The sequence below is a fragment of the Triplophysa dalaica genome, chromosome 2, assembly GCF_015846415.1.
Source record: "Triplophysa dalaica isolate WHDGS20190420 chromosome 2, ASM1584641v1, whole genome shotgun sequence".
Classification (NCBI taxonomy): domain Eukaryota; kingdom Metazoa; phylum Chordata; class Actinopteri; order Cypriniformes; family Nemacheilidae; genus Triplophysa; species Triplophysa dalaica.
Genome location: NC_079543.1, coordinates 4,495,973 through 4,506,815, shown reverse-complemented (window position 1 = coordinate 4,506,815; position 10,843 = coordinate 4,495,973). Strand labels below are relative to the sequence as shown.

At 37.8% G+C, this 10,843-nt stretch overlaps 3 protein-coding genes across 10 annotated transcripts; 2 read left to right on the top strand and 1 right to left on the bottom strand.

Moving 5' to 3' along the window:
* Positions 1-389: 389 nt before the first annotated feature.
* si:ch211-243a20.4 (NFAT activation molecule 1) lies at positions 390-3,480 on the top strand. The gene is made up of 6 exons (XM_056733331.1): positions 390-545; positions 676-945; positions 1,296-1,417; positions 2,480-2,605; positions 2,732-2,788; positions 3,370-3,480. The coding sequence occupies exons 1-6, from the start codon at positions 482-484 to the stop codon at positions 3,424-3,426; spliced, it is 696 nt and encodes a 231-aa protein (XP_056589309.1). The 5' UTR covers positions 390-481; the 3' UTR covers positions 3,427-3,480.
* A 154-nt stretch (positions 3,481-3,634) lies between these two features.
* On the top strand, positions 3,635-6,435 carry f8a (coagulation factor VIII associated). Its single transcript, XM_056733294.1, has 12 exons — positions 3,635-3,714; positions 4,060-4,106; positions 4,209-4,280; positions 4,362-4,521; positions 4,877-4,945; positions 5,039-5,159; positions 5,252-5,344; positions 5,455-5,519; positions 5,634-5,715; positions 5,801-5,847; positions 5,934-5,989; positions 6,071-6,435. Exons 3-12 carry the CDS (start codon positions 4,273-4,275, stop codon positions 6,150-6,152), a joined length of 783 nt encoding a protein of 260 aa, XP_056589272.1. The 5' UTR covers positions 3,635-3,714; positions 4,060-4,106; positions 4,209-4,272; the 3' UTR covers positions 6,153-6,435.
* On the bottom strand, positions 6,434-10,114 carry emp1 (epithelial membrane protein 1). Of its 8 annotated transcripts, none has more exons than XM_056733442.1 (5): positions 9,840-10,114; positions 8,356-8,454; positions 8,064-8,172; positions 7,835-7,975; positions 6,434-7,750 (listed from the first exon to the last, which is right to left on the bottom strand). In XM_056733442.1, exons 2-5 carry the CDS (start codon positions 8,431-8,433, stop codon positions 7,590-7,592), a joined length of 489 nt encoding a protein of 162 aa, XP_056589420.1. In that variant the 5' UTR covers positions 8,434-8,454; positions 9,840-10,114; the 3' UTR covers positions 6,434-7,589. The 8 variants fall into 8 exon arrangements, with proteins under 8 accessions (XP_056589420.1, XP_056589386.1, XP_056589395.1 ...); XM_056733408.1 differs by having other exon boundaries at positions 8,356-8,457; positions 9,840-10,112; XM_056733417.1 differs by lacking the exon at positions 9,840-10,114 and adding an exon at positions 9,509-9,657 and having other exon boundaries at positions 8,356-8,457.
* Between the last annotated feature and the right edge of the window lie 729 nt (positions 10,115-10,843).

Sequence of the window (10,843 nt, the reverse complement as noted above, 5' to 3'; positions counted from 1 at the left end):
AAAAGATTACCAACTCCCAGAAGTGCTCACACACACGTTTGCTGCCATCTGTTGGCCAAAGTGCAATATTTCAAAACTTGTACTTACACAAGTTTAACGTATCTGTGGTCACCAGCATAATGTCAATTTATAACGATTTAAGACTTCTGTATATTACTTCTCTAACGCTTCTACTTTTTTAAAAACAAGATCAAGCATAACTAATATTTATTTTTGAAGCATTGGATATGATTTTACAAGCTTGTCATTGTTTACCTCAAAAGAACAGAATTAGAGAAGAGAGTTTGTGACAGAGGAAGTGATATTGAGAAGATTGCTTGAGAAGATTATTTCATAATTTGAGGATCCTGTGAACCTCCACTGTGATGTAACTTCCTGTCTTGTCCAGAGAGGCTGCACCTCTTTACCACTTCTTTAAACAGTAGTGATGGTACCTGGCCTTTAATGAGAAACAGGTCGTTTATTTCATTTCAAAAGAAAGATGTACGTGGCAAAACCTGTCTTGTGTTGGATCTTCATCCAGTCCTGTTGGGAAGGAATTGAAGGTATCACCGGTCTTTATTGATTAAGGAAGTTTACTTCATTTCCATGCTATTTTTCTGATTCGACCCTTCACACCACAGAAATCTTGCAGATGGAGGGGCATAACACCAGTTCTCTGCTCTGTCCTTCCAGCAAAAGCTACAATCTCAACGGAGGACAGAATCAGAGTGGCACGGACCGGACAAACTCTTTCCTTTAACCTGTCACTGAATGTCCGTGCAAACCGCACCTATAAGAGTCCAGAGTGCTACCGTGAGAACCAGCTGATCAATTGGGATACAGAAAAGATTCTCCAAAGTGTGATGTTGGTGACAGATCTCAAAATGCACAACGTTTCCTTTTCTGGAAATTACTTTTGCCGCTATGAAGGTCAGACAGCGAATTGGGTGGTTCTTGTAAGGGGTAAGACTGCAGATCACTAGTATTCTTCGACTTGGTGACATGATCTCTTAGAAACAGAGTGAAAAAGATTTCTTAAAAATTAAGAAAAATACTGTTTAAAGTCGTCTGCATGTATGGGGGTAAAATGTATATTTCATTGATGTATGTTAAAATGTGAACTTTTAAACAGCTCTGAACTTGTGTGGCAATAACAATGGCATGTGAGATTAGTCTTATGACAAGGTGGACTGAAATGGTAACATTGCCTTTTTCAGTTCCTTAAAATTTTGCCAGAAATTAAACTTTTCTCTTTTCTAGCTCTACTTTTGACCGCTGCCGCTTCTTCCTGACTCCAATCTTCTCTTTCCCAGATAAAGGTTATGAGGAGCCAAGTGTTGTGTTAGATAAGGGCATCACCTTACAGATGTGCTTCTCAGGAATTCTACTGATCTTCAGTGTGGCTGGGTCACTTTACATATTAAAGAGCTACAAGGTAATAACTGTATTACTGAAATCTGTTTTCATTCATCTACTTATAATATTCATCTCTGTGTTGTAGTTTACTTTCTTATTTTCCAGGGGTTCCCAAAGTAGGGGCCGCCTATTTAAACAATTATTAGGGATAGCCTATTTAAACAATAAGTGTAACAAAATATAAAGATATCAGTTTAGTTAAGTTGAAAGTAAAACCATGCAAATAAAAAGCTGTCAGCCCTTGGAATTTCCTCCCCCTCGATCGTGACCCCTGCGGTGATTACGCAACATTAGCAACCGCATTAGTTTAGGTGCAGCAAGTCATACAGCACCACATTAAATATTCATATGTGCATGCAGATTGTTTTTCAGGCATTAAGTTTAGGATATTTTTATTTGTCGAAATGAAACGTTGTTGGTTATCGACCAAAGACAATGCAGGGTGCACAGTTGCTTGCAATGTTTGTATTCTTTAACCACCTCCGAGGTTAGTGGGGGTCTCGAGTCCCTGGCGCTGTTATTTTGGGGGTCGCGGGGTGAAAAGTTTTGGAACCCCAGTTCTATACTACGATGAATGAATTAGATAATGCACAGGTTGGAAAAGATATTTTGTTATAATATATCCAAATACCTCAGCACTAAATGTATGCATTTGGCAGAAGTTTTTTATTCAAAACCACTTACAAAGCATTTACGCTATACATTTAGGCCTTTAGCAGACACACAATTCTAAAAATACAACAAATGTTCATGTGTTTTATACATATGCAATTGAGCTTAACCCCAGATTACACCAGACTCGATTTTCCAGAGTCGCTTCGAATGCAAAAATGGTGTGACTTTAACTAGAAACAGCATGATATCTTCCGGTAAAAAGCATTTCACAATCAACCCATTAAACTCTACACAACGACTAAAACAACATTGTGCCTTCCCCTATTCCGTATTATTACACAGAACGACTTTAGTGAGTCCCAGAGCTATTAGCAACACTTTTAGACATTGCAATGTGGTATCCCATCAACCAATCCACTACAATGTAAGTGTTAGTTTAGCTCTTGTTTTTCCTTTGCTGGTTTAGAAACAACCTCCTGTCACAGACAAAATTAATGAAGTGACTGAACAGAGACATGAGGATGCTGAGGATGCTGAGGATGCTGAGGATGCAGGGATGGATGAAGATGTTGCACCTCCATCAGTCTACATGGTGAGATATTAGTCTAATACACTTATGCCAATGATTTTTAAATGTAATTTTTTTAAATGGAAAATGTTTCATTATTATATTATGTTGATATATTATTTTTGATGATTTTTACACACTGTTTTCCAGGCACTAACACATAGAACAAGCTCCATTTATGATATGGTGAATCCTGAAAACAAACAGGTTGGTTTATTACTGGAGGATTTAGGCACTATCCCACTTGTAACAATCTATTCTATGTAATCAACCAAAAAATGAGGAAATCTATGAATGTTACATGATTAACAAGAGCAAGGCCTGAACATGGTAACAACTAATATACAACTAAACACACAATAAACATTTACACATTTACAAATTCACATGTTGAAGGAATGTTACTAATTTGGCTACATAAAATGTAGAAAGTTTGCAATGAGTTATAGTGTATATTGTCGAGCATAGTATTTGTATTTGTATTTGTACATTGCAATTTGTATTTAATGGTCAGTTGTATTCGTACTCAGGGTCAAATTAGCCTAACTTTAGTTCATTAAAGTCCTTTATGTCTTTATAATAAAAAAGTTAACTTCAAAGTTCATTTCAAGTTCAAATTCAATCATATCATGCCAACTGCTCATGTAAAAAATTTAAAAGTGCTTTGAAAACCCCAAAATGCTTTAAAAGAGGCTTTACCTGTTGAAATATGAAATATTTTTGAACCTGTTTTAATGTTGCATAATATTTTAACTTTGACAGTTTCTATTAATTGTATTCTCTTTCAGAACTGCCAACCTGGAGAAGACGACGAACTATTTGATTCCGTCTATGAAAATTATTGAAAATGAATTTTTGTCTTTCTTACTGTCAAATAAAATATATTTTTATGATTTCGATTAATGTGTCGTGTTTTCTTTTTTCAAACTCATCCTGCATAGCGCTTTTATGTAGCCTGTAAAACCCCGCCCTTTCGGCATATAAACCAATCGATATGCGGTTCAGCTCGCATCCAATAAAAAACATTCGTGGCTGAACTTCCTGCTTCTTGCCCCGCCCCCTTTAGTGTCAACAATGGCAGCCGAGGGAGATTTTCTGATGCGCTACCGGGCTGTATCAAATAAACTGAAAAAGTAAGAGCTGAAATAACAGCTGTATTGCTTTTATAATTACTATTATATTGTTGTGCTGTAAATGTTATTCTCAGTTTGTTCTCTAAGACAATACATTTTGTATACGAAAATTGCGATAACCAATGTCATGAGCACACAACACAACACACTGCTGACTAGCACGTTGCTAAAATCAATATACAGTATATTATTGTTAATATTAATATAATCAGTACGTTATCAAATAAAAAATGCCTCAAAATAAAGATTGTTGTGTTAATTTTACATGTGTTAACTTGTAAGATATCTTGTCAGCTTGACGTGCTTTCGACAGCTTTACAATGTATTTTCTCCTATATACGGCAGGCGTTTTCTTCGGAAGCCTAATGTAGCAGAAGCAAGTGAACAGTTTGGTAATAATAAGAAATGTGTATGAACATGTAAACTCTTTAAATAAAGATCACGTGTCACCAAAAAGCAGTCACAGTTTAATATTGGCTGTCATGTGTCTTTAGGTCAGCTGGCTAAGAGCTGAAACAGCAGGACTGTCCTCAATATGCTGCCTTCTGTAATCTAGCCATGGCCCGGTAACACATCTATTTTTATCATATGAATATGAACCTGTTGAAAGTTATTATTTTACTAGTGTATTTTGTCATTGTTTGCAGTTGTGAGCAGACTCTGTTCAACGCCCCAGGAGAAGCCCTGGCTCTGACCGACGCCGCCCGACTCTTCTTGGCTTCTGAACAGGAAACCAGAGCGCTGGGAGCTCCCGGCTTTGATGAGAACATGCAGGCAGCCATGAACTGCTATAGTTTTGCCATTAAGGTAGTTATATGTTTATTTCTAAGTGATCCTTAGGCGTGCGGATACACAGACACAGGTATTTTCAAAGGTTATACATTGGCAAAGCTTTTAGGTCTGAAATACAAAAGTATTGTTTCTGCTCAACTGAGCCTAATAATGATCTAGTGCTTTCACACACTGTTACTGCCTTACTCGCAATGATAAATAAAATAATCACCATATGCAAACCAAAATCTGTTTTGAAGTATGATTCATCCAAAAATGAAACAAACTATGCCGGACTAACGTTTTCAAAGTCCCGCAGTCTTGTTATCGCATGCAGATTTTGTGTTTATTATATTTTGTAGGTGCAAATAAGTACTTATATATTGTTTAGGTCTATATTGAGATGAATCAGCCTGTTATGGCCGCCAGTCTCTCACTGGAGCTTGGCAATGCTCTAAAGGTAATACACTATCGTAATACATGGAGGAGTTTATAATTGTTCTGTGAATAAATCGATTTTAATCTGCACTCTTCTCTGAATATTTCTCTGTAGGACATGAACAGACCAGCGGAGGCCATAGTTCATTTTCAGAGGGCCGCAGAACTGCAGATTCAAACTCCAATCGAGTCGCTGCTGTCGCTGTGGGAGATGGCCTCCTGCAAAATACTGACGCGTGAGGATTATTTCAATGTTTTGTGGAATTGGTTGTAAGGAGTTCAATTCTTTGGTTGCCGTAGTAACAGTAAAGCGATGTTTCATTGGCAGGTGATTACGACGGGGCTCTTGCTGTGCTCTCTGAGATGCAGCACATGTGTCAAGAGAGAGGACTACAGCTACCTGGGACCAACACCCCCGTCGGTACGAATATAATGAACTTTAATTAAATTAGTGCAGATGTCAACTAATGATAACCATGGGAGGGGTAGTCTGCAGATGCAACAGATTCACGCATTGCATCCTTATTTCAGGTGCGTTTATGGATTTCATAGCAAAGTGTGAGATCTCCAGAGTATTGCTACTTATGCTGCTCGAGGTAAAGTAAATGTAAACTCATGTATGAATGACAATGAACAATTTTTATTCATAATAACAGTACCATTGATATGGTCCTGTTCGCGCAAACTCATATTTTGTCTGTGTGTTTTAGCCTCCCCCTCAGAAGCTGTTACCTGAGCATGCTCAAACACTCGAGCGATACGCCTGGGAGTCATTTGACTCGCACAGTCAGGGTAAGACCTTCTAGCATACAACAAAGCGTAGCAATTTTACATGCTTGCTGTTCCGATTAAACTCCTGTGAATTTCTGCCCTCTAGTAAACTTCCTCCCAGAGAATGTGTTCCTTCTACTGCAGTCAGTCGTGGTATGTATTTGTAAAACTTTACATTTAATCGGTATATAATGTACGCAATACTGATGGCTAAAGTGATCTGACTGGTCTGTTTGTAGATGGCGTGTCAGGAGAAGGACACTGAATCTTTAAAGGCTCTGCAGACAGAACTGTGGTGAGCTTTCTGTGTTTTAACTGTGAGGTATTGAAGTCTTGGCTTTTTTAAACGCATTTCTCTTTTTTTCTCTCACAACAGGCCTTTGCTTTCGGCAGAACAGAATCATCTTCTACACTTAGTGGTGCAGGAGAGAATTACACCCTCCGGTCAGGGTATTTAATTCCCCCCCACCAAAATCTTTATTTTGGAACATTCCCATGCCAGTGCCTGGTGCATTTTGCATGAGATCACTGGACCTTTATAAACTGTACATACGCGTGTGAGAAAATCTACCATTCCTTTAATAGCATGAGAATTGCTTCTTGAAGAAATCCTTTAATTGATCAAGCTTCTATAATCTATATGAACTGATATCCTCCATTTTGAATCCATTTCGTAGATTGATCCTATATATTATTTAAAGTTGTAAAATATTGATGTTGTAAATAAAATTACAGAAAATATGCTTCGTCTTTTTTTTATTTGTGTGATTAATAAAAGTAAGATCCTCCGTGGTTTATGCACTGTCGTTGCAATGAAAAAATACAACCGATCCTTTTCATTTACTGTCCATTTTCAAAATAAAAGACTTCTGGAATAGATAATAAAACATTTCTGAACCAAACATAACAGGCAGAAACTAAATAAACCAGACCTTGATATTATAACACGTGAATGTTAAACGGTAACTTTGCTCCCATAAAACATGTATACACTAGCAAAAGACAACCAAGAAATTACATTCAAGATTTTCAGAAGATCCTGTGCTCTAGAATCTGAATCTCAATGAGTGGTCAAGGTGATCATCTGACCCCCACGAACATTCAAGCTAAAATACTCAAAATATTTGGCATAGCACTCAAAGGAAACCATGTTTCTTCACCTCGTTGCACTCAAAACGGTCTGTAAATATGGTGGTGAAATGTTTGTATATGATCATAAAATAAAGAGCACCACAGACTGTCATGTGCTATTGCCATCAGCAGGCAAATCTACTGGAAAGAAAATCTATTGGCTAGGAGTATTTTGATTGGATGTCATCATACAAACACTCACCAAACTGTGTGTTTGTATCTATTTTAAAGTGCAAGTGATGTTCTACAGAAACAAATATCCTCAGAAGAAAGTTTTAAACTACACTCTTATTTATATAGCTTTGTATGTTCTTTATATGTACAACTTATCTTTCTCTATACATGTTTTAGGTACATGGTTTTTACATATCATTTCAGCATATACATTATCATCTCCCACGTAATAGCGTGTTCAGACCCTCTGGTTGCCCTCAGTGCATTATGTAACTAGAAAAGATGACCAGTCAAAAGACTGTAAATTAAAAATGCAAAATTTACATTTTATCTTCCTGATCAAGAAAGCCAGACAGTAATCTTGAGACTCCGAGTAAAGCTTTTCTCACAGTCAGATATTTACACTTTTGCTCGACATGCTGATATCTTTTCAGCTGCGCAAGTTTCTTCTCTTCTAACTGAGCCTGTTACATTCAACCACATTTTTTTATTTACAGCACCTAGACTTATTACAGTCATTCATAGTCCACAGAAAAGTGACACAAGACGAACTAAGGCTGTGGATTAGCACTGAGAGCGCGGGTTGAGATTCAATCCTCTCTTTTTCGAAGGATGATGTACATAATTCCAGTGAAGAGGGTCAGCAGCCATCCGAACCAGGCCATGATGTAAGACCAGCCGTACCAACCGTCCTTCTCATCTCTGTGGAAGTGATCCGTGTAGACTGACAGCGCAACCATTATGCAGAAACCTAGAGAAGTGCGAGTTCAAAATTTCACATACCCGTACTGTATTACAATGATTTACTAATTCAACCTCAAACATCCAGACTCACAGGAGATGAGTTGCACGACTCCAGAGATGGTGAAGCGCTGCCCTTTACTCAGCGTGAAGAGTTGGTAGATGAACACACAGAGTGAGAACACAGCAAACAGGCAGGACAGCACTGCGAACGCCTGTACCGCCTGCAGGTAGTCTGATAAAAGATCAATTGCTGTATTTAGTCCTGGTGAAAAAACATGCGGAATACGTAGAAATGTTATGGGAATGAATTCTTCGTCTACCTTTCCTGTAGGAGGTCGGTATGTCCATGTAAACCCATACATTATCTTCGTTCTCCATCACCCATTTGCCCCACAGGTCTGTGTAAAGGGTCCTCGTAAACCACCAGGCCTGGTTAACGCAAAACTCCCAACATTAAATGTGATCAATGTTTGTAGAGAAATCTAAGAAATGTTTTTTATTAAAAAGTAAATATCACAGAAAAATGTAAATTACTCCAGTGAAACTGTTTATATCGTGAATACATACGCGTTCATCAAAACTGATTTAAAAAAAAATAATAGTTTCACTTACATCATCGATAGTTGCCCAAAAGAGGAAAAATATTGTAGTAAGATGAAGAAAACAGATTCCTGCCAATGCCTTCAACATATTCAGAGGAAGCGAACACAGCTGCTGTAGGGAAAATGTACAAGAAAACTATAAAGAATGTTTATGTGCATGTGGTTGTAAAAAACACAAAAGGGCTTTGACGCTCTATGATACATTTTCAAAACATGAATGCGTGCTTTTTATTCATATACAGTATATGTTAATCCAGACTTTTCAAGAAATATTTCAACCAAAAATTTAAATTCTGTCATTTTTTTTGCCCCCATGTCATTCCAAACCCTTTATGTGACTCTTTCTTCTATGAAATACAAAAGATGTTTTACGAAATGTCTCGGTGGTTTCGTGTCCATACAAGTCAACGTTCTCAAAAATATCTGATTTTGTGTTCTGCAAAAGTCATGCAAGTTTGGAATGACATGATGGTGAATAAATGAAAAAAAATTTGATAGACAGTTTGTTTCTAAAATGACATGCAGAGATACCCAACTGCTTTTCAACCATGAAAGAGACCATAAGTACCAAAAAAATTGGGGGAAAGAGGGTAAGTGGATGCAATTGCAAGTCACGTGGTTGGACTGACAGCTCAGGGCTTTTAAAATGCTGATGCATGCTTTCATACATGTTGAGAGAAACGAGAAGGGTTGTAGGAGAAACTGTTATTGAAAAACTAAATTTCAGATGTGCTCCAACAGCTCAGTCAAATCGACATTCATTTCTAAAGGATGCTTGTTCATTAAAACGTTGATGCAATCGACTATAACTAACGTTGATGTCATTGGTATATATTGTCAAGCGAAAGCAAATCTACATTTTATGCATTAAACGAATGTCCAATAGAATAAGTAAATGCGTACAAATAAAGCATCAGTGCGGAAAAACGAACAGCTCAGGCAAAGCACATAATGAATGGTCTAATACAGAGAAATTCGCCAGCTAATCGGCTGTCTCGTCACAGTTTGGAACAAATACTATATGATCACTTGTATTTCAATACATATTACGTTATCTGTTACGTCATTAACTGTAATAATAAACAATTTAACAAATAACTTGAACTTTCAAACCTCACCTACACGATCGTTTTAAGGCGATGCCACAGATAGGAAGATGTTACCTTTGGGTATTTTAGGCTCGCAATTTATTTCTTGTTTTTCGTATTTGATGACCCACCGTCAGCAGGACGCTCGCTTCCCCGCACCACGTCCGCGGTCTCGCCCCCTCCCGCAATCTTTTGGTGCATTGAGAACCCCACCCATCCCGAGGACTTTTTCGAGTCCTACGTATCCCACATCCAGACAGTAAAACGATTCTTTAACGTCACTACAGCCACTTAGGCCAAAACACACTTATCGAACAGTGATAGTCTGATGCTTACAATAGATATACTTTTGTGCCTCGTGAGCCGTACGTCTTGATCTGTTTCTATCGTTTTTAAGTCCTATTACCTAAAGATCTGATGTGCGATACACAGCTGCCGATCTATCCGCACGCGACAGCATCCCTCATCTCGTTTACAGATGCGCACATTCCAGACTCGTCCGGTGTCGCGCTCATAAGCTCACTGCACCTGCAGGTTGAGAAGAACTGCTCGGGCGGGACAAGTGTAGATCAGCATGGATACCCAACTATAGGCCGGACTCAGTGCCACCCAAAACCAATCTCTCCAATCATGTTAAAGTGGCGCACAGACAGATGCGTGCTCGACCGCATGCGGCGCTGCGCACAACCGAACTCTCCGAACTATGTGCAGCGTTTGAATCATGTACCTGGAGCGACACCTAGTGGCTACATTATATATATTTTCTAGGACTGAAAACATGTGAGAGAAGTCACAAACATGGAGATTACATGAAATGTTTATTTACACAAATTCGTTTTTGTCAAAGCAGTGAGTTTCAACGTCAGTCAAATACCAGTTTGAGTCGTAGTATATCATAATAATAATAATTATTATTTATATTTTTTCAGACATTAACCCGACAATACGAGACATACTGATGGTTGAATATTTTTGTAAATAGCTAAATAAACCAGCCTCAGCACAATTTTATAATGAGTAAATAAAATGTAACAGACAGGCATTGGCATTTAAGTAAGTAACAAGGTTTGCTGGCCAAAACGATGGTAAACAACAGCTTTTACATTTGAACATGTAGGCCTAAATATCTCAATAGGAAAGCTGCTGATTTGACTTTTATAAATGCAATGTACATGGCCATTAAAATCGTGTGAACTTGTTGAAAGCCTGTAATGTTTTCTAAATCAAAGGGGATTTCGACCAAACCACAATAATGTTATTGGATAATTAATTTCAGCTGGGAATTGGTCATTTGCAAATGTCCTTTTGAAACCTTGCATGTCCATATTTTGCTTTCGTTTTGTTGTTGACATAAATTCATTATTTGCAATCATTTGTGTTTGGTTTTGCTAATATCTAACCTATTAAAAA